Source organism: Culex quinquefasciatus, chromosome 2, assembly GCF_015732765.1.
Source record: "Culex quinquefasciatus strain JHB chromosome 2, VPISU_Cqui_1.0_pri_paternal, whole genome shotgun sequence".
Classification (NCBI taxonomy): domain Eukaryota; kingdom Metazoa; phylum Arthropoda; class Insecta; order Diptera; family Culicidae; genus Culex; species Culex quinquefasciatus.
In genome coordinates this window covers 25,721,810-25,745,635 of record NC_051862.1, presented here as the reverse complement: position 1 = coordinate 25,745,635, position 23,826 = coordinate 25,721,810, and the positions used below count along the sequence as shown (strand labels likewise).

Sequence of the window (23,826 nt, the reverse complement as noted above, 5' to 3'; positions counted from 1 at the left end):
CAAACATTTGCTCAGAACATGATGTCAACATGAGTCGATATGTATACGTGAAGGTGGGTCTACGAGGTCAAACTAATAAGTTCATTTTTCGAGTGATTTTATAGCCTTTCCTCAGGAAGGCAAAAAGTCAAAAACTAGACAAAATAAAACACACTGATTATAAAACATCTCATTTACAAGTTAAAAAAAGTCATGCTTGTGCTTGAACAGCCTCCAACTTTGTAGATGTAAACAAAGTGGGATCATTTAAAAATCACGTTACGCATTTTCTCTATTCATCACCCAGATTGTTACCCACTACTATTCATCTTATTTTAGAGTAACAAAATCATCAACATTAAATATTTTTTTCCATTAAATATTATTCTTTGAAATACTCAATTTTACATCAAACCCCATTTGGTCATGTTACAAGCTATCGTGCTTCTCCATCAAATTGTAACTGCTGGACAAAAATTGAGGGAACGCATGATTTTTTTTTAAATTCAAACCATTTTCTTCGGGACATCATCATGAAAAGCTTGTGTACTTGCTTAACAGACCAGAAGTGTGACCGACCACCGTTAAATTCCACCTTTGAGATGAGGCCATCACCATTAAAAAGTGACAACCCCCGAATCGCCTTGAAGACCGGGAGAGGTTGCAAGGTGCAAATTTATACGGCAGTGTCCTCGCCGTCGTCGGTTCTGCTTTCGCCGCGGCGTTGATGGATTCTGAATCTCTCCTTTTTATCGCTTTTGCGGATTGAAATCGAAAGGAAATTCCTCGCGCATTTTTTCGCCGGCTTAATTTGCTTATAAATAAATACACAATTTAATGTTATTGCGAGCAGGGAGTGGGGGGAAGTGTCGTCCCGGTTTTACTTTCTATCACGTTCGGATTTTTTTTTCTGAGGAATTTCGAATACTCGCCATGGTGGCTGCTAAGCTACGTCTTCGCGTCAACCACGATGATCTTGACCCCAAAACTGTCCCGCGGGATTAAATTTCTCGTGAACGCGCGATGCACTTGATAAGATGAAAACCAACACTGTTTGTATAAACACAACTTGATTAATGTGGCTGTTTTTCGTTTCTTTCGCCCCGTTCCAGGTTGATTGAGGTTGCTTCCATCGCGAACGGTCCCGGGCCTAACGAGGATGGCCGATTATGGCGACTAATCCTCCCAGGAAGCCGCCAGATCATGACACCGCCACGACCACCGAGTTCAACCACGTCAGCAGCACCGCAAGTAGCAGCTTACTGCTGAAGCAACGGCGCTCGACCTGTTCCTGTTCGAACATTGCGATTATGCAACTGTTCCACGAGATGAAGCAGAAGTTTCCAACCGTACCGGACCACGTGGTGTCGGACCTGGTGACGGCCAACTGTCACAACCGGCCGGCCTGCATCGACAGTCTGGAGAAGGCCGTGGCGGGAACGCCGGCCACGGCCCAAGCCTACCCGTCGCAGGTCATTCACAACACGAGCCTGAAGAGGCGCATCAACGAGCGGAAGTTGCGGTCGATGGAGCACAGCTTCAGCGGGGGCAGCAGCGGCAGCAGTAGTCGCGAGAGCAGCGTTGACAAGACGAGTAGCGGCTGCGGGAGCAGATTCCACAATAACAACAATGCATCGTCGTCGTCGTCGCCGGCGGTGACTGAAGTACCACGTGATGGCAATGTAAATAACGCTGATAACCAGCACCCTGCCTCAACGATGACGACATCGTCACCAGCCTTTGATAACAACAGCAACCCACCGCCAAATCGACCCAACACACTCGCGTTCAGTGGGCCGCGACCGACGCGAGTGGCACCACCAATACCGCCCATCAGTTCCACGATAACCGCCAGTCCCGAGCTCGGCGAAACCGTCAACGTGCAGCTCAACGTAACCGTGTCGCCGGTCGCCAGCCGGAGTCCCCTCGGCCAACGCCACACCTCGGTCCTCCAGCTCCAACCCGAATCCCCGTACTCCCGCGAACTCGCCCAAGCCTCAACCACCTTCAACGCCGCCACTGGCCCACTCCCACCCGGTGCCAACAGCCGGAGTTCAACCTCCGTCAATCTGACCCTCCGTCAGCCCAGCGAAACGCCCCAATCCCCCATCCACATTCACGCCAGCCCGCTCAAGTACACAGCGAAGGGTTTCAACGCGCAGTCCGGCATCCAGAGCAAGCTCGAGATCACCTTCCGGGACGGGTTCGGATCGATCAGTGCGATGCGAACGCACGTGCCGGGTTTCGAGCAGCAGCAGCAGGGCGTTGCGGCGTTGGTGGCGGATAATCACCACTACCAGGAGCAGCAGATGGCCGTGAACGCGGCCCAGCTGGAGAACGATGGACTGGAGCGGGCGCAGCGGTACGAGAACTATCTGACAGGTGAGTGGACAAAGCGTGACGTCGTAGTTTTATGTTCTGGGAGGTTTGCGACGGGTTTGTGTGGAGCGTGCGATTCTTATCAGTTGGGGGGAGCAAGTTGTGTCTGGGTCTGAGTGAGAAGGAGGGTTTATGGGACTGATTGATGCGATATTGTTACATTGTTGATGGTAATTAAAAGATTTCGTGCTAAAAATAGACCATGAGTTTTTAAAATTATTTTTTAAATTGTTAAATTATTTAAATTTAAATTATTCAACAATTGTTTAATAAAGGTGAAATTTCTACACCATACTGAGAAATTTGTTCTGAAATGAGTCAGGGGATGTCCATAAACGACGACATTTTCAAAATGCATATATAGTTGCCCAACATCGAGGCAAGAAATCTAGAGTTTTTTTTTATTAGGTCCTATAAACATATGAAAGACAATAGTTTATTGGTCCTTTTAAAAAAAAAACTCTGGAAATAATCCTTGAAGGTTGTATAATGTGTAATTTTCTAAATTAAAAAAATGGTTTTTAAGAAATTCACTGGGATTTCGGTAAAAAACGAAAATTCGTATTTTTAAAGCCGCAAACTTTGCATACACGTTTGGTATGCCCAAAAAAAACTTTTGTCATCGTACATTCGTCCAAACAAACTCGAGGGGTGGTCATACAAAAGCTCAACGACCAAGCTTAACTTTTGAAAATATCTAAAAATAGGTAATAATCTTTATTTCATATTTTAGACCTAATTAAAAAAAATAAATAATTTTTATTGAAAAGGTCAGAAAATTTCGCAAAAGTTTCAATTTTTAACATTTAAATCGTACCAAGAGTTTCCGAGATATCGTCAGTTGAAAATTATCTGCTAGAGAGATTTAATTTTTATCGATTCGAATTCTTTGTGGTGCTGTATCTCAGCAACTAATTGACCGATTTCAAAATTACAGAGAAAAGATATAGGAAATCAGCTTTTCAAACATATTTTTCCAGAGGTGTTTTTCTTTCAAGAATTCTCACTGAGAACAATGGCAATGACGGATTTACTACTGTTGGAAAGAAAGGCAAAGCTAAAAGGCAATTATCGGGAGAAGAAGTCAATCAATCAGCGGAAAAAAGAAGCTGCGTGGATGACGACGCTAATACCGCACCGACACCGAATTTAGAAAAAGGACAAAGCAATGACCATGGACAACGAGATCAACATATTCACAAACAACGCCGAAAAGAAGACTGGGTAAGCCAGCCGTTTGACGGAGGACTACGCCAGTCGAATAATTGAAATGTTTTTTTTTATTGTTTTTTTTTTTATATAAGTAACGCTTGGCCAAACTATGTTTACAGAGGCCAGTAAAATAAACACACAAAAAAAAATTGTTAACAGCCTAACCCCACCTTTAGACGGGCATCGAACTAAAAAATAGCCAAAAATCAATTTTCAACCAATTTTTGATCTTTAAAAAGCGTTGGAAAGAAGAACTCTTGAAATTTTAGACAATTTTGGGGTTGAAAGTTTGACTTATTTTATGTGTTATACTATGTCTCTACGCATTTTTTGTCAATTTAACCCTCTACTGCCCAAATTTTTTTTCGAAAATTTTTATTTTTTCCGTGTTTAGGAGGTCATTTTGAGCAACTTTTGTTCTACGAAAAACTTTACTTCTCTTGTTTTATGTTTTGTAATATGTATTGTAATTTTAATTTATCTTGTTAAGTTTATGTTTGTTTTTGGTAGTATTTGGCCTATTCTACCACCTAATATAATTACATTTTGCCTATCTAAATTTTTCACATTTTTACAGTCACTTTTTCAATTTTTTGTTTGTTTTTCACATTTTCTATAGAATCATCATTTAAATTGTAATGATTTTTTATTTTTTTTTTTTTTTTTTTTTTTTTTTTTTTTTTTTTGTTATTGCTGATTTAAGCGCTTTAATCGAGTTTTGGCTAGAAAGGGCAAGTTTAATTCAGGAAGCGATATTTTTTATATGATGAATGGGCGTACGACATGCTCTGCCCAAGTAGTGTTTTGGAAAGGCTTGAAAAATTAATCGATGTGAATTAAATAGATTTGTGTTTTATTATGTTAAGAAGTGAAATCCATTTTCGAAACGGTTGTAGTGGTGGAATGGAAGTACAAAAGAAATAATCGTGATTTTAGATAAAAGTGCGTAACAGCGATTCAACTTACTGGATAACATGAGTGTTTTTTGAAAGTGTAATCTGTTTAAGAAAAGAGAGAAGAGCATATTGATCGTAAGTTGGAGATTTAGCAAAGTCAAAAATCTGGTCTGAGAAGGAATGGTGAATTTAGGGTTTATTTGCCACAAAGTTGTTGATGATGACAAAACAAGCGCCGGTCAGAAGTTTTTCGGGTGAGTTCGTTTCATGTCGTGTGAGTGTATTTGTGCGTGTGTGAGAGGAAGAGGGAGATAGGAAAAAAGAGAGTTTGTGTGTATGCGGTGCGGGATTATGACTTCTGTTAAATAAAATTTAATTTATATCGCCGCGAGATTCCGTTTCCTCTACCGGTTCACGTCGCGGCCGTCGCGCTAGATTTTAGTTGCAGTTCTTGAGTACGCGGCGCGGGTGAATTTGCAAGAAAGCTGTTGCATTTGAAACGACTACTTAATTTCGGGCGGGCTCGTTTTATGACGGTTTTTGTAATTATTTTATGGGTATTTTGCTGATAAAATTCGTTAAGTTAAGAAACAATTTCAATGTCGCAATTTCAATAGATTTTGTTTCGTTTTGTAATGTTTTCGTGTTATCCGCTAGCAATTCTAGTACACGTGACAGGACCTTCCTTTAGCATCGCAGCTCGTAAGGCAGGGTGAGAAGTATTATTTTCAAGTGCAAGGCTTTTCTGTAGCATCGTGGATTATCCCGATCGTACGCTAAACGATTAATTAAATAAACAAGTATGTAAATCGCTCCAAATCAACTCACTGATGTTAATATTTTACCCTCTAATTACACATCGTTTTGGTTTTATCTTTCCACAGCCGGCTGTCTAAGATCAAACCATTGAATTAAAATTTCTCGAAATAAACGGGAAATGTCTCATCCGCAGCATCCGATTGCTTGCCTTGAGAATAATACACTATACCTTTCAACAAGCATGGTGTTGAGCGTATTTTGTTTTGTGTGTGTGTGTGTGTGTGTGTGTGCTTGTTTTTTCAGTGCTAGCGTGTATTTTTTCAGAATATTCCAGTAGATTCGGTGCTGTTAAACGTTCGCGTCGTGGTCGGTTCTACCCGCTAAATAATTTCGTCGTTATCATTTCGTACCGTCGGTTTGTCGTTATCTTCCAATTTGATTAGATCTGATCGAAAAGTTGTTTATTTTTGTTCGGCTTCGATTCGGGCGCATTTGTTTCTGTTGATTATCCAGTCAGCCTAATTGTAATCATCGGTTTTATCTCTTTTCCGCGCGCGGTTGAGTCAACTTTACATTGTTTTTGACTATTTTCTCATTCTTCTCAATGGCTTAATACTAATCTTTTGACGTGAAATAAATAAAAATCGGTCGATCGGCTGCCACGTGTACTGTCGAGTTTGCCACGCATTTAGCATATTTTTATTTTTATATTTTTGCATTTAATATTTAATAAGTTTTTGCAAATCAAAAGTCCTTCCCACAGCGCCAAGGCTCGGAAGGCACGCGTTCGATTAAAAAACTTTCTAAATAATTAACATTGTATCTTTCCGCAGCCGGCTGCCTAAGATTTTAAAAACTCAACCGATAAACAAATTGCTTATGGTCGCATCACCTACCACAGTGAATCCTGACCTCATACCCATCTTACTAACCCCTCAAAACTCATGTGATACTTTGTCGGAGACGCAGTCGATTTGGCGGTCCCATCACTCAAGTATCGGACTAACATTCCCATCCACTTCCCCGTGTCTTACCACTGGTCGTGGCCGGCGTCGGTATTGATCAGCACGATAGGGACCTTTGAAAATTGCGAGGGGTGATGATTGGTTCCTACTTTTCATCTGTGGTCCACGGAGCAATGATTGGGGGTCCTGGTCAATAACGAAGTAGCAGCTACGGGTAGACACCAATGCTATGCTATGCTATGCTATGCTAGAATCATCATTTAAATTGTAATAAAATGCGTAGAATCATAGTCTGGCACACTACAAAAATTACTGCATACCTCTTTTTACTGAAAATATAGGAAATGTTAGTAAAAAGCGCAGCCAAAGTTGTCATTTTTTAAAACACTGGCAATGTCACATAAAACAAGTTAAACTTTCCACCCATAAATTTTCAAAAAAAAAATCAAGAGTTCTTCTTTCCAGTGCTTTTTAAAGGTCAAAAATAGGTTGAAAAATTGATTTTTGGCGATTTTTTAGATCGAAGTCCGTCTAAAGGCGGGGTTAGGTTGTAAAGGCGGGGTCCTTGGTGTACGTGCAAGTGCGGTGTTTACCTTCCGACCAGCGCGCCGAATAATATCGCGAAAAACCGTGGTTCCCCGGTGTACTGCGGCCTGAAGTTTTGCGGATCTATCCCGGAACCCGTCGCGAACCGGTTGCCTACGGAGTACGCGCGCGACGACTGCAGAATCGGCTAATTTTTATTAATTTTGTTCGATCACGCGGTCTGGATCGGGCCAAACAAAAGAGTTAAAAAAGTGCTCCTCGCGTGGCCAGTGCGAGTTCATCGTCGTCGTCGTCGTTCTTTGTGTACAATACACGTCGGCCCGTCTCGTCGGTGATCTGTGTGGTGTGCTACCTAAAGAGAGTGTGGAAGATTTTTCGAAGAGTGCACAGTGGGTCGGATTGGCACTAAAGTGCAAACAAAAAAAGTCGGCGAAAAGTTTTTGAAAATTTTCAAAGTGAAAAATAATTTGAAAAGTGAAGTGCAATTCATCAACCGCGAAGCACTACCCCCGCCCCCCGCCCCTCCAACAACGTTTTGGGCGTCTGAACTCCAGGTCAGGAGCGGCCTATAACACCAGGGTTTTCGATCCCTTCCAACTGTGAGCGGCTGTTCCCCACGTTAGGGGCGGCTCCGAAGAAGCGGTCGACCCCCCCCCCCCCAACTTTTTGAGCGTCTGTTCCCCAGGTTAGGGGCGGCTCAAAGAAACCGGTGTCCTGCTCCATCGTCGAGGTAAGCGTCTGTTCTCCAGGTTAGGGGCGGCTTACTGCAAATAGAGTTAGGACATCTCCCCCCCTCGAGCGTCTGTTCCCCAGGTTAGGGGCGGCTCGAAACAGCGTCTGTTTCCCAGGTTAGGGACGGCTGATTAAAAGTCCCAGTGCCAGGGTGGGACTCTAAACAGTCCTGGTACGACGGTCCTCCGGCGAGACAGGGGGTTGGTGATGGCTACACGCACCCGCCGTAAAAACCAAGTGCAGAGAGCTCCAGATGCGAGCCGATCCAATCGCCGACCCGATTTTCGGGGATCCAGGGATTGGAAACTCGGGACGTGGAACTGCAGGTCTCTCAACTTCGATGGGAGCGACCGCATTCTTCATAACGAATTGCGGGTCCGCGGTCTCGAAGTCGTAGCGCTGCAGGAGGTGTGCTGGACGGGGAAGGACCACCGGGAGTACGGTGACTACACTATGTATTGGAGCGGCGGCAATACACACGAGCTGGGGACAGCTTTTATCGTGCTGGGCGAAATGGCGAAGCGCGTGATTGGTTGGTGGCCAGTCAATGACAGAATGTGCCGGTTGAGAATCAAGGGCCGATTCTTCAACCTGAGCATCATCAACGTGCACAGCCCGCACATGGGAAGCGACGCCGATGACAAGGACGCTTTCTACGAGCTTCTTGACCGCGAGTACAGGAAGTGTCCAAAACACGACGTCAAGATTGTCATCGGCGACTTGAACGCTCAAGTTGGCCAGGAGGAGGAGTTTAGACCGGTTATTGGGAGGTTCAGCGCTCACCAGCAGACCAATGAGAACGGCCTACGACTCATCGATTTCGCTACCTCCCGAAACATGGCCATACGTAGTACCTTCTTCCAGCACACCTCCCTATACAAGTACACCTGGAGATCACCAAACGACACGGAGACGCAAATCGACCATGTTCTCATTGATGGTCGGCACTTCTCGGACATAATCGACGTCAGAACCTACCGTGGCGCGGACATCGACTCGGACCACTACCTGGTGGTGGCAAAGCTGCGCCAACGCCTGTCTGAGGTCAACAAGATCCGGTACCGTCGCCCGCAGCGGTATAATCTGGAGCGGCTCAAGGATCCTGAGGTCGCTACCCAGTACGCGCGGGAACTCGAAGCTGCGTTGCCTGACGAGGGTGAGCTCGCCGAAGCCCCTCTGGAGGCCTGCTGGAGCCACATGGAAGCAGCCATCAACGCAGCGGCATCGAGCGCCATCGGGTACGTGGACCGAGTTCGACGGAACGGCTGGTTCGACGAGGAATGTCAGGCGATTTGGGACGAGAAGAAAGCAGCGCGGGACAAGTGGCTGCTGCACAACACCCGTGGGAACAAGGAGTCGTACAAACAGTTGCGAAGACAGCAAACCCATCTCTTTCGGGACAAGAAGCGTCGCCTGGAAGAGTTGGAGTGCCAGGACATGGAACAGCTGTATCGCTCCAACGAAACGCGTAAGTTCTACAAGAAACTTAGTCAATCCCGGAAAGGCTTCATGCCGCGGGCCGAAATGTGCCGGGATAAGGACGGAGGCATCTTGACGGACGAGCGCGAGGTGATCGAAAGGTGGAAGCAGCACTTCGACGAGCACCTGAACGGCCCAGAGGCGGAGTACCAGGACGACGGGGGAAACGACGTCAGCGGTATGGTGGACGGCGGGGACGAGCCAGCGCCCACGATGAGGGAAGTTAAGGATGCCATCAAGAAGCTGAAGAACAACAAAGCAGCGGGTAAGGATGGTATCGGTGCTGAACTCATCAAGATGGGCCCGGACAAGCTGGCGGCCTGCCTACACCGGCTGATAGTCAAGGTCTGGGACACAGAACAGCTACCGGAGGAGTGGAAAGAGGGAGTAATATGCCCGATCTACAAGAAGGGGGACAAGTTGGAATGTGAGAACTATCGAGCTATCACCATTCTCAACGCGGCCTACAAAGTGCTGTCTCAGATCATCTTCTGTCGTCTGTCGGAGCGAGCAAAGGATTTCGTAGGGACGTACCAAGCCGGTTTTGTGGAGGGGAAATCGACGACGGACCAAATCTTTTTGCTACGCCAAATCCTCCAAAAATGTCGCGAGTACCAGATCCCGACGCACCACCTGTTCATCGATTTCAAAGCCGCGTACGACTCGGTCGATCGCGAAGAGCTATGGAAGATCATGTACGAGAACGGCTTTCCCGGGAAGCTGATCAGAATGGTGAAATCAACGATGGACGGGGCGCGGTGCAGCGTGAAGATTTCGGGTGCTATGTCCGCCCCGATCGAATCGCGCAAGGGACTGCGACAAGGCGACGGTATCTCCGGCCTCTGTTTCAACATTGGGCTTGAAGGTGTTATGAGGCGGGCGGGCTTCAACATGCGAGGCACGATTATCAACCGGTCCAGCCAATTCATCTGCTATGCCGACGACATGGACATTGTCGGCAGAACGTTCGAAGAGGTGGCCAGGCGGTACACCGAATTGAAGCGGGAGGCGGATAAGGTTGGATTGAAGGTGAATGTTGCGAAGACGAAGTATCTGCTGGCAGGAGGAACCGAGTCCCTTAGGGCTCGCATAGGACCGAGCGTGACGATCGACGGGGACGAGTTCGAGGTCGTGGAGGAGTTTGTGTACCTCGGATCGTTGGTTACGTCGGACAACAACTGCAGCAGAGAAATTTGGAGGCGCATCATCACCGGTAGTCGTGCCTACTATGGACTCCACAAGACCCTACGGTCTGGCCATCTTTCCCGGCGTACAAAGTGTACCATGTACGAAACGCTGATAAGACCGGTCGTTCTCTACGGGCACGAGACGTGGACGATGCTCGAGGAGGACCTGCAAGCGCTCGAAGTTTTCGAACGGCGAGTGCTTAGGACGATCTTTGGCGGCGTGCGTGAGAACACTGTATGGAGGAGAAGGATGAACCACGAGCTGGCGCAACTCTACGGCAAGCCAAGTATTCGGAAGGTCGCCAAGGCTGGCCGAATCCGGTGGGCCGGACACGTCGCAAGAATGCCGGACGCGCTGGATGCGCGCCAACCGAACCGGACAATCAATCCGGTGAAGTTGGTGTTCAATTCGGAGCCGGTTGGAACGCGGCGGAGGGGGGCGCAACGTGCACGGTGGTTAAACCAAGTGGAGGAAGATCTGGAAAGTGTGGGAGTTCCGCAGCGGAATTGGAGAGTAGCAGCCCAGGACCGAGTCCAGTGGCAGCGCATCTGGAGACAGCTCATGACCCGGAGGTTGTACGAGCAGTAAAAGTAAAAGTAAAAGTAAGGTTGTAGTAGGTTAAATGAAAATAGTGCCATTCTATAGGAGTAACTTAGAAAACAAGCAAAAATTTTAAAAAGTGACTGTAAAAACATGTAATTATTGACAGGAGGTGGTAGAATAGACCAAATACTACCAAAAAAACCCGATTTAATCCCACCTGGGGTGAGATAGAGCCTTTCTTACAAAAGGAAGTTAACGGCAGTTGATTTTTTTTTTCAAAGAAATAGCAATATAAAAAATGGTCCATTCATAATACAATTCGAAACTCAACCATATTTTTTCATATAACTGAAAAGCGCTGGTTTTTGCCCCATTTGCCATGGCCGGTTGTAAGCTGTGCTCGCACACAAGCATTTTCGATTTTTTAAATCAGAACACATTGTTTTTGAGACAGAGAATTAGCTCACAATTTGCGATGTTCGTAATGTTTTCTGCATATCGCTAAATTGTTCGTATTCTCTGAGTGTTTTTGCACTTTTCAAAATATTAAAAATTAACGAGAAAACAAAATAATTCCGTCTTGCTCCAATGCGTTAAAGTGGTTACAAAATGACTGGCAGAAAGTGTTTCAACACCCGAGAATTTGCCGTGTTGTAAACAACGATGTAACGGTAAAGCCGCATAAATGTTCTTGAAAGCTTTGAAACGCCTACTGTAATTCACTAAACTGTCATTTAGGCGTTAGGCAAAATTGTGAGCTTTCAATAGGCAAGCCAGAAAATTATGTAGTATGCATTTAGGCGTTTTGGGATTGGGAAGCATACAACGACTGAGCGCTCGGAGGGACTTCACTACGACAAACGCAAACGTACCGAATAAACCACCTTGGTGCGCTGGTACGATGAACAAAAATACTAATACACAAAAAGGCTAGTACCGAAGCAAGAAAACCAAACCCGCGATGTGCGTTGTCACTGGCACATGGGAAGCTTGGACGCTTCCCAGAAATTCGTTCGCTCAGAGTTCGATCAGAGAATGAGCAAAACAAAAAAAAAGGCAAAAGAATGAGCATGAGGCTTCAGAACGGATAGCTGCTTGCGTCTAGTTTGCGTTCACTGAAGCTTAGCATAGAAAATAATGATAGGCGATGTGTGATGAACGAGCAATCGATAAAGCAACTTGCACTAAAAGGGGGTAATCTAGTATCAAAACTCTATACGCGCCAGCATCACGCGCCAGCATTGCTCGCGTCTGCATGTGAAGCTCAACTTGACAACTTGTCGACGAGGCGACGAAAATCGATCGTCCATGATTTTTTGCAGATTTTTCGAATGAATATTTCTCGAGAAATGATTTGGGAACGAAGCTTGATTTGGCGTCGGAGCCAAAAGCAAACACTATACCTTTCTTTAGTAAGAAAGGCAAAATGGAAATTTTCTAAAATCTGAACGGTAAATCCGAATGAGGTCAAATTTGTTTCAGAACATCGGGTATGGTCTAGATTATGATGTGGAGAAAAATTAGATAAAATGCCAAAGGAATAGTTTTGGCATTTGGTGAAAATTGGCTTTACCTTTTTAGGGTTTTTCCCCTCACAGTGAATTAGTCCACAAGCTGTAAATCAAGAACCACATTACCGACATGGATGAAAATTTGGGAGGATGTAGGGCTGGAAAAATGCAATTTTTTGGACAAATAAATGATTTCAATACTTCAATTTTCGACCGAATTTTCATTTGAAAACCGCCTGATTTGGTGAAAACACACTCCGAGTCCCCATAAAAAATGGATAAATTCAAATTTGGTATGGAACTGGTTCAGGTTCAGCACATCCCCTTTCAAATGCGCCCAAGAGAGCTTAAATCCATAATGTGGGCTCTGAGAAACCCCCTACCAAAAAATTGAGCACTTTTTTACCACACACGGACGTCACGCGTTATCTACAGTAAATTAAGCTCCAAAATTCGGATATTGCAGGTAGACCAATTCTGTCATTGTTAATCGATCGGGCGTCGAAAATCGATCGTCCATGATTTTTTGCAGATTTTTTCGAATGAATATTTCTCGAGAAATGATTTGGGAACGAAGCTTGATTTGGCGTCGGAGCCAAAAGCAAACACTATACCTTTCTTTAGTAAGAAAGGCAAAAAACGTGAGAAGTGAAGTTTTTCGTAGATCAAAAGGTACTCAAAATGATCACGGTAAAAATAAAAATTTTCGAAAAAAAAATTTTGGCTGCAGAGAAAGCGTTCTTTTATAACGTAACGGAAAAAAATGATTTTTGGGCCTCTCTCCACCACCATTACGGCTAAAAAGATGTCTTTTCAGTCCTCTAAAACATATCAAAAGAATTCTTAAATATAAAAAATGCGCATTTCGGGAATTCTAAATTTAGTCATAAAAAGTTAGTGACTTGTATGGAAAAACTAATAATTGTAGTGACTTTTTGAATATAGAGAATGCATGGAAAAAGTTTACTAAAAATCATTAAAGAAGGAAAGTCAAGTTGCGAAGTCGTGGAGAACGCCAAAAAAGATAGAAGATAAAGATAATACAAAAAAAAGGAAAAAAAATAGTTTTTTTTGGGTGGGGACCATCCATAAACCACGTGGACAACTTAGGGGTTCGGCGATTGTCCACGCTCCATACAAAAAAGATTTTATTTGTATGGAAATTGTCCACGATGGAGGGGGTTGAGAATTCCAAAAAAGTGTCCACGTGGTTTGTGGATGGTCCCGTGTCAACCCAAAATTGTACAATTTTTTTTTATTCATAACTCAATTTTTATTGTACAATATTCTGGTAAGATATCTCAGCAACTAATAAATCGATATTTGATGTCCAAAAATATGAAATTCGAGAAATTTTGTGATCTTTCCGATAAACATGTTTTGCTTTTTTGTTATTAATCTTTTTTTCAAAAGGAGTCAAACAACTTATGAACAGTAAAAAATAGTTTTAAAATTTAAAAAAAATAGCGAAAAGATTAAAAAATAAATAAATACGAATGTTATTTTTTTAACATTGACAATCGGTTTTGGTTTACTAAAAAAAATCATTTGTAAACTTTTCTGCAACAGAAAAACTGTTGTGTAATTTTATAATGAAGAATAACTTTTCAAATAGAAAATTTCTTGTTTTGAAATTTCAAAATTTGAGCTGCATATTTTATTTTGAAAAACAGAAAATTTTACGATTTTTTTTCTAAAATGTGTTTTAAACTGCTTATAACCTGGAAACGGTGCAATTTATCAAAAACTTCACTAAAGTAAGGGAAATATACCCATTTTTGTCACATTAAGAGGCAGTATTTGTAGATTCTGCTCGGTTTGTTCTAGAGGTCGTATCGAGGTGCTCCGATTTGGATGAAACTTTCAGGGTTTGTTTGTCTATACATGAGATGAACTCATGCCAAATATGAGCCCTCTACGACAAAGGGAAGTGGGGTAAAACGGGCATTGAAGTTTGAGGTCCAAAAAACATGAAAAATCTTAAAATTGCTCGCATTTCCGTAAAACTTCATCAATTCCAACTCTCTTAGATACATTCGAATGGTCTTTTGAAGCCCTTCAAAATGTGCTATAGACATCCAGGATTGGTTTGACTTTTTCTCATAGCTTTTGCAAATTACTGTTAAAAATGGATTTTTTTAAAACCTTAATAACTTTTCCCAACAGCCTCCAACAACCATACTCCCATAGGTCAAAAATTAGGGAATTTCATGGACTATAAGCCTACGGTATTAACTTTTTGGCCAATCGCAGTTTTTCTCATAGTTTTATGGTTTTTCTAGAACAAACATTTTACAACGTTAGTTTTTGCCCTGTAGACCGAGAAGACGGCACTTTTTGGTCTCAATTTTGTCATATTCGGAATCCTCGGACAATTTCACGTTAGTTAGAAGTATTGGAGTTGTAATATTTCTTTAAAAAACAATTAAGTAAAACATTTTTGAAAAAAGAAAAAGATCTTATTAACCCTATGACCAATACGTCAAATGCTGTATCAAGTAGGCGAAAACCTGTTTTACCCCCAATCCAACAAATTGTTAAAAAATATTTTAATTCATTCTAAACGGGAATTTTTCTAATCAAATTTGCAACTCCAATACTTCTAACTAACGTGAAATTGTCCGAGGATTCCGAATATGACAAAATTGAGACCAAAAAGTGCCGTCTTCTCGGTCTACAGGGCAAAAACTAACGTTGTAAAATGTTTGTTCTAGAAAAACCATAAAACTATGAGAAAAACTGCGATTGGCCAAAAAGTTAATACTGTAGGCTTATAGTCCATGAAATTCCCTAATTTTTGACCTATGGGAGTATGGTTGTTGGAGGCTGTTGGGAAAAGTTATTAAGGTTTTAAAAAAATCCATTTTTAACAGTAATTTGCAAAAGCTATGAGAAAAAGTCAAACCAATCCTGGATGTCTATAGCACATTTTGAAGGGCTTCAAAAGACCATTCGAATGTATCTAAGAGAGTTGGAATTGATGAAGTTTTACGGAAATGCGAGCAATTTTAAGATTTTTCATGTTTTTTGGACCTCAAACTTCAATGCCCGTTTTACCCCACTTCCCTTTGTCGTAGAGGGCTCATATTTGGCATGAGTTCATCTCATGTATAGACAAACAAACCCTGAAAGTTTCATCCAAATCGGAGCACCTCGATACGACCTGTTTCACATAGGTGAAAAACTCGCTCTTAAGCTCTACGACCTCTCGTCACTATTGTATTTTGCCGCTGTTCAACTTTTTTTCAGATAACTACCTCAACAATAGAAAATAGATTTTTTTTGAAAAAGTCAAACATACTTTATTAAAGCTGTAATTCACGATCAGCCGATACTAGAAATGGGTCGAAAATAGGCAAATTTCCCATATTTTTTAATTGCAAATTTGATTTTATATTTAAAAACGTTACTTAATCCACCTTTAGGTGGTTGGTGCCTTCCTCTCATTTATAAGTGATTCCAACCCCCCTAAAGTGTCCATATGATTTTGGATCTCCCCTAACGTTCGCAGCACCTAAGAGGTCCTAATAAAATAAGTGATGAGTAAAAAAACAGACTACCTACAGACTTTTTGTCAAGATTATAAAGACACGGCCTTTGAGGAAAATGGCATCGGCACGGCTTTTTCGTGGCGATCAGACACGACCAGTTGAGGTTATGTGAATTCAGACCATTTTTAAAATGCTTGTAATTTAAGATAGGTAAATCAGATCAGAATTCTTACTCCACCTAAAAAGTCTTCTCATATGCTTTCTAAAAATATATAACATGTGAGGGTTTCATGAAAAAACCACCCTTTTTACAATAATTTTAATTTAATATGAAACAATTTTTTTAACGTGACTTTTTAAATACATGATAAAACTGCATAAATTTAAATAGCAACTTGCTCAGCTGGTGATTCTGAGTCGATATGTACAAATGAAGGTAGGTCTAGGAGGTCTAAATAAAAAGTTCATTTTCCGAGTGATTTTATAGCCTTTCCTCAGTAAGGTGAGGAAGGCAAAAAAGAAAAATTAGGATAATCGAACTTTGGATAATTGAGCCTGGACTGTGCCTCGAAATTATCGTTGATGCGCTAACAACTTTTAGGAAACAATGTGATAAATTATGTTTAAATTTTTCAGAGGAGATAAACCTTATTGCACTCTTCGACAAAGTTGTTCAATATGATATGAACCATCCGTTCATGATGTTTTGAAAACTATAAACATTTTTTTAAGTAACTCAAAAATAACAATAACCGAAAAGTTTAGATTCTACAGATAATATTTAAGATTCGGGCCAAGTACACCTAAGATATAATAATTAAGCTCTGAAAAGCCTGCAAAAGGTGTAATTTTGTAACATCTCCAAACTTTTTCTCCCTGTCCCACAGAGGTAGCCATCACGCACCAGCTGGACCAGAAGAACCGACTGAGCGAGGAGGTGGACCGATACCGGTACCAGCTCGAATCAATCAGGCGCGAGATCCGCATCCTGCAGCATCCGCTGTGCCGTTCCGACGCCGACCAGTTGGGCCGCGAGGTTCAACTGCTCGAAGAGGAGGTTGACTTGATGCAAAAGGAGGTCGACCAGCAGCAAGCCCAACTCAGTATAGAAGGTTCGTTCGCATGTTGATTTGTTCGTGAGCAAGTCTAAAGTCTTTTTGCTTTTAGGGTCACCATCGCAACCAACGGGACCGTACGTGAACCGTCCGCCCCGTCCTCCGCGACCTCCGCCGCCCAAGTTCTCCACCAGCCACCAACCATTACCTGCAGCTGCTGCGGTCGCACCGGCGGACGGTCGATACCAGGGCGGTCGCTCGATATCGGCCCCGGCGCTGCCGCACGACCCCCAACAGCAGCAGCCACATCCTGCAATCGCCGGAGAGCAATGGACTTGCAGCCTTTGTACATTCCAGAACCACGAACTCATGACCCGTTGCGAAGTGTGTTCGTTGCCCAAAATGCCCGGTAGACTATCGTCCCAGAGTTCGCTGCCTCCGGCGAGCTCATCGTCGCCGCCGTCATCTTCATCACCTGCCGTAGTCGCTGCTGCACCTGCTTCGGCATCACTGCTAGTCGCGGCTTCCGCTCCGGTGGCCACTGCCGTCGTGCTGCAAACGTCCGCCGCCGTTGGTTCTCCTTCCTCTTCTTCTTCCTCCTCCTCCTCCTCGTCGACGGCTTCGACCCCGCAAACGCAACCCGCTCCTCCGCCCATCCAAAGTGCTCAGTTCCAAAAGTCGTCGATCGAGTGTTGAAAAGAGAGGAAGAGGAATCGAAGCGGGGGCAGGACGCGATAACCACAAGCTTAAACGCAGAGTGTGCAAGAGTTGTGTGTGTGTGCGCGCGATTTTGTATTAATCCACTGCTTTGGCGAAAATCAGTTACCACGAATCGACAGGAGATTGAGGATGTCCCCGTGCCGGCGTTGCTGTGACCCAAATGTAGGACATAGATTTTTGGCAAACCCACTTTTTTTAAGCGATTCCATCCCTTTTTTTTTTTGGTTAACCACAAGCAGGTTTTAAAAAGTGTTATTGACTTGACTACTAAAAACTAGGTTTTATTTTTAACCGTGAAATGTGCGTGCAGTTTGCATGTGATGAGATAAGAGTGATTTTATAAAGCTTGTGTGTGATAACTTAAACTATTCCGTAGGATTACGTTTTGCATGAGGTATTTATGATATAACAACACAATACAAACCAACTAAGTTCAGCTCATTACAACGAAAGACAGTGTGGGTTTACAAAGCAAATCAAATTATGCTCAGGTATGTATTATTAACGTAAGGTAACTTTGCAATTTAAAACGCTGTGTTTGCATCACCAACATTGTTATTTTAAATAATTTCAAGCTGCTCAGTGTGAACATAAATTAATGCAGTTCAAAGCAGTTAAAAATCTAAGTTATAATTATGAACAACTAGAAAAATATATTAATACATTTTAAACAAATAAACATTGTGTTTTTGAGAAGTAGTGTTCCATTTCATTAACAAATGACAGTTGAGTGCATATTATAATTGAGGATCACCATAACTTTGATATTAAATACTTTTAAAATTAAAAAAAAAATATGTGTGGAACTTCGAGATAATCAAATCATGAACAATTTCATTTTCTTTCTTTTCACATTGAATTGATTACTGGGACCTCATTTTGGTCAAATTTGCTTGGTTTTTTTTTATTTTAAAAATTAAAAATAAGACAACGAAAAAACTTTTTTTTTCGTGATTCGTTTATCCGAAGTGAAATTTTTCGGAGGCTTTCGGATATCCGTATTTAAATATTAAACCATTTTAATAATAAAAAATCCCCAAATTCAAGAGTTCAAGAGAAACCAAAAAAAAAACAATCCAAAATTTTTAAACTCCTGAAATTTTATAATACTGAAAGTGTTACATTCTAAAATCAAATAATTAAAGAAGTTTGGAATCTTTTTTATTTTTTTATTTCTTTGTGTTGCTTTTTTTACTTATTAAATCTTAGAATCAAACTATTCAACCTTAAATGAATTAAGTTCTAAAACTTTAAAAATTTTGAACTTATGACTTTTTTTTATATTTTAAAATTTATTATCGTGTTTTCCAAATGTAGTCTTTTGAGAATTTATTTAAATTTTTAGATTTCAGAATTTTAGAATTTCAGTATAGTTAAATTGTAGATTTTTTTTAGTTACAAAACCTTAGAATTTTTTGAATTGAAAATTTTTAGATTGTTTTTTGGTTTCTGAATTTAAAATCAAATGAATTATATTTTTTCAAATATTAAAATATTTTAATAGACTCGATAATCCGAAGATTCGATTGTCCAAAATGATTTTTTTCCGAGGCCTTCGGTTAATCGATTCTGGGCTGTATTAGGATAATTTAACATTCCAATATTTAGCCAAATTATAAAATATTAAAAACTTAAAAATCTTTAATTTAAACTTAATGTAAAATCCGAAATATCTCAATAAAAAATCTACAACCTAAACTAAAAAAATAAAATTTTACAATGTTGAAATCAAAAATAGTTCAAAAATAAAAAACTCTGAAATTTTAATCTTTTATTTTCAGATTCTTTGGTTTTTTTATTGACTAGTCAAAATTTAAAATTCAATTTATCAATCTTAAATTATATATTTATATAAAAAAATATTATAATCTTTATTCTTTAATTCTTTTTTTAAATTTTTTTCTTATCAAGATTTTTTTTTATTGAATTTCGGATATTATTTATTGATTTTCGGGTATTTATTTAAATTTTTAGATTTCAGAATTTTATAATTTCAGTATAGTAAAATCGTAGATTTTTTTTTTAAATTGCACAACCTTAAAATTTTTAGAATTTTAAAATATTACATTGTTTTTTGGTTTCTGATTTTAAAAACGATTACATTTTATTTTTTCAAGTATTAAAATATTTGCATATGTATAAATACAGTCTAGACTCGATTATCCAAAGATTCAATTGTCCGAAATGAAATTTGTCCGAGCAAAAAGTTGCATGACAAAAAGAATTTGCTAGAAAGAGATAGCAGATCTGATTCAAACCATCCCGCAGCTGCCATGTAAACATTCCTTGAATGCGTTTGCAATGTTCTGACTAGAAAGCCTTATTGCAAGCTGATCCCGCTTAACTAGAAAGCCTTATTGCAAGCTGATACCGCTTAAGAAAAATCGTGACCTCTTTATTGATCCTTTTTTCAATGGAGTTTTTTCCGAGCTCCGTACTAGCCTTTATTTATGTAGTGCGCTTTAGGTTTTTGTATTTAAGGAATAATAAATATTGTTATTAATTCATGATTATTTTTCAAAATGTGGACAGGAGTATACACTATAATATAGAGTATAAAGTATTTTCATAAACCTTTTGCTTTTAAGCAAAAAAATATATATCTTGAATTTATTATGGTTATGGTGGTTGGTCACTTTTTCATTTGACACTGTTTTAGTTTGTACCCCGTTGTATTCTCAATGGTCTTCGGTTTCTGTTTTTACGAAATTTCACGATTCTTGCTCAGAAAATTCTTATGACTTTTTTTTAACTTTATTGATCCGACTGTTGGTTGCTGTGTTATTAGATGTGCCTTTCAAAGAATGAAAATTTAAAAAAATCTTTTTTTACATTTTTAACTCGGTTGGTCGGAATTTTTATCCCATTGATATAAAAGTGATTGTCTTGAAAGAAAAACACTGCATTTCAACACAATGAATTAAGATAAAAATTAACATAAAAAGATAAGCAGGTGTTGAAAAGTTTCATATCAAAATCTCTTTAAAAATTGTAAAAACTGTAAAATGTTTATTTAGCTATAAGCTATTTATTAAACGTAATTCAATACCAAACTTTAGTTAAGAATATGTTAGGGGATTTGAAAATGTCCATATTCCAATCAATGTTGTACAATTTAAAGCATATTGTAAATGGAAAAGTAACAATAAAAATTAACAAAAAAAATCTTGTGTGTTGATTAAATACTAATTTCACTGATCCATAAAAAAGTGTCTCCTGTTTGCATGACTGTTTTATTTTGTTAATTATTTCGCTGGTAAGCCTTCCATTTTGATCGTTCATTGAAATAACCGACCATAACCATCAAAACCTTCCGAAATAATAACTATCCAATCTATATCATCCACTTTCAGTAGTAACCTCAGGGCAGGACATCCACATCTACCTGTCGCCCGGTCAAAACAGTGAGTTTCAGTATAAATCAAGTAATTAATCAATTTACAATTTTAATTGCGAACTCCATTGCAGAAATAATTCACTCCTGGATCGTTTCGTAGTTCCATGGCTCCGGAGATATCCCGCTCTGTTATGTATACAACCCTGCCCTGCTGAGTTCCCCCGCCGTTCGACGTTGACGGAACGTCCGTGGTTCCGGATATGCGAAGAACCTATAGCATGAAGCAGATTGATTTTTTTTTGTTTAATTTATGCCTGTGCCCTCAGCTGAGAATGAGTGGATGACGAATGCAAATTATCAGGAGAAACAGTTACCCATTTAGTTGAAGGAAAAGAATGTGTTAAAACTATAAGGTGAGAATGATAGTGGAAAGAATGATAGGCAGATAGAACGGACGCGCGTTTTAGTGATATTTATTTGTAATATAACAAAATTGTAGGAAAATTGATTCTATTTATTTTGCACATGTAAATACAGCAGTTCTCGGTCCTAAATTATGACGGTATGATAAAGCAAAGCAAAAAAGTAAGTCAGAATGAAGGAGCACTGTTTTTCACACAAGCACGCATTATGTTGTAAAAATTAGGTTTTACTGTACTTTTGTTTACCCTTCTGTTGAACTGTTAAACACACGTAATATTATTTGATAATATCAATAAACAAATATATCAGGAAGCTTCCTATATTACTCGTTTTTCTTTCGTTTGACTCTGTTTGCTGCAGTTTTTCATACGAATCTGGAATGGTAAGTTCAAAAAGAGTATTATTTTTGCAATTCTTTTCGCAATTCCGACTTGATATTACTCACTTTTCCTTTCATTCTCGAACGAACTCGAACTTCTTTTTGGAACTTGTTGCATACAATACTTTTTTCTATTAATTGTACAACTTTTTAAGTTTTAATTTAGTCCTTAATTTCAAATTAGCATTTGTCATCATTTTTGCTTAAATGAAATTTGATAGGCACACTATAAATGGTTAGGGCTTCGGATAATCGAGTCTGAACTAAATTTTAATATTCTCAATGTGTCATGATTTTCTCAACGAAAATGAGTTCGAATCGGAGCTAAGATTTATTTTAGTAACACAATTAAGAAAAAAACTAAATTTGAAGCCATTTTCAATAGAACATATTTCATATGAAATGTGAAAACTTTTTTCCGTTTTTAAAATTTAGCTTAAAATGCCATATAAATCGGCTTTTTTATAAACAAAACAATTTTTGAAGAATTTCCAAACATTATTATATGTTAGGGAGCATTCTTTTATTACGTGACGCTTTTGGGAGGGAGGGGGGTTGGGTGCCGTGTTACGCTTCTTAAAAAACAAATTTGGGGGTCTCAAAATCCAATTGTTTGCGTTACGTGATAAAAGAACACTCTCATTATCCGTTAATAAGCTTAACATCTTAGTTAACAAAATAAAAAAATGATTTTCGTCATTGAAAAAAAAAATCTGGAGTTTTTTAGAAAAGGTCCAATACACCAAATATTCAGTTTTTTGCTTTTTAGGTGTTTTTTAATACCCCTGACTCAAGGCGGTTTCGAAAACAGCCCAATCAAAAACTGGAAATTTGGTTTATTGGACTTTTAAAAAAACTCCAGATATCAAGCTTTATCTATCCATGCCCGAATGTTGCACGCTCGAAATGTCAAAATCACGCAGTGGTACCAACATTAACGAAAAAGTGTGGCTGTCATGCCATGGCTTAAAATCTGAATAAAAATAAGCTCATTTTCACAATAAAACCTAAAGGAACCAATAATTTGAAGATAAAATAAAAATGGTCATTTTGGAGTTTTTTTAAGGTTAACCAAATTTTTAAAAATTTCATCTGCAAAATATACAAGAAACAATTTAAAACTTGGAAAATAAATTTCCAATTTTTCGACAAAATTCACAAATTCACACATTTCTTTTAATTTTTTCGGATTTCCGAGTTTTGCGACTTTCTGAATTCAGTAGCTAAATACTACGTTTAAAATCACTGGATATTTAAAAACAATTCAATGTAAAAAACAATTTAAATTTATTTTGCATTATTATAAATAACATAATAAATACTAAAATATTATAAAATACAAATACGTCTTCGAAAAAACTACTCTAAGTTATTTAAAAATTTTAGATCCAAGATGGTGGTCAAAATGGCAGTGATGAAATAATGAGAAAACGAGTTTAGTCGGGCATTTGGTGATTTAGTTCAAATTTGACTGAAATAGGGCCGCAGGATTCGAATTTGGTGTTAAAAGTTAAAAAATAAAATTATATGAACATTTGTTTTTCGTTCTTTATTCGATTATCTGAAGTCCCATAAAAACCTTCGGATAATTGAATTTTCGGAATATTGTGCTTCGGATAATCGATCGCTTGAATTGTTTAAACATGTTGTTAGAAACAAAATAAAAAAAAAAAAAAACAAAAATCTCTTCCTAATTTCCTAAGATTTTTTTCCGGCATAAACAATCAGAAGCAAATCTCTTTTAATATCCACCAATCAACAATTAAAAACTAACATAATCCACCTATGTGGTTGGAGCCTTCCTCACAACAATGGCTGTATACACTAGTTTCATCTATTTTTTAGATCCGGCTTCTAAAAAGTACATCGATATCACTTAAGTGGCCATATCTCGAGACAGGGTTGCCAGATTTTCAAAGTTTTGGGCTCGTTGGAAAGGTTTTTTGATAACCTAACCAACGATGGGTCGGATGATGGATCCGGACATAGTTTACATACATTTCAGAGATCCGGCTTCAGAAAAGTACATCAATATCATATCTCGAGACAGGGTTGCCAGATCTTCAATGTTTTAGACTCGTTGGAAAGGTCTTTTGATAATCTAACCAATGATGGGTCGGATGATGGACCCGGACATAGTTTACATACATTTATGTGAGATCCGGCTTCAAAAAAGTACATCAATATTACTTAAGGGGCCATATCTTGAGACAGGGTTGCCAGATCTTCAAT

The 23,826-nt window shown here is 39.7% G+C and overlaps 1 protein-coding gene across 7 annotated transcripts; it reads left to right on the top strand.

The window, feature by feature from the left end:
- The first annotated feature begins 1,081 nt into the window (after positions 1-1,081).
- On the top strand, positions 1,082-21,434 carry LOC6031714 (TGF-beta-activated kinase 1 and MAP3K7-binding protein 2). Of its 7 annotated transcripts, XR_005277164.1 has the most exons (6): positions 1,082-2,361; positions 16,568-16,792; positions 16,848-17,617; positions 17,832-17,946; positions 20,809-20,859; positions 20,924-21,224. XR_005277164.1 is itself a non-coding variant. In XM_038252862.1 (5 exons), exons 1-5 carry the CDS (start codon positions 1,149-1,151, stop codon positions 20,950-20,952), a joined length of 1,812 nt encoding a protein of 603 aa, XP_038108790.1. In that variant the 5' UTR covers positions 1,082-1,148; the 3' UTR covers positions 20,953-21,434. The 7 variants fall into 7 exon arrangements, 2 of the variants coding, with proteins under 2 accessions (XP_038108790.1, XP_038108789.1); XR_005277161.1 differs by lacking the exon at positions 17,832-17,946; XR_005277162.1 differs by having other exon boundaries at positions 16,848-17,946.
- Positions 21,435-23,826: the final 2,392 nt, after the last annotated feature.

Bases quoted from the DNA above. Each gene is read 5' to 3' on its own strand.
- LOC6031714 (XM_038252861.1), top strand. From the start codon at position 1,149: ATGGCGACTAATCCTCCCAGGAAGCCGCCAGATCATGACACCGCCACG. The intron at 16,793-16,847 runs GTTCGTTCGCAT...TTTTGCTTTTAG, and splicing joins AGCCCAACTCAGTATAGAAG to GGTCACCATCGCAACCAACG. The intron at 20,860-20,923 runs GTGAGTTTCAGT...ACTCCATTGCAG, and splicing joins CCTGTCGCCCGGTCAAAACA to AAATAATTCACTCCTGGATC.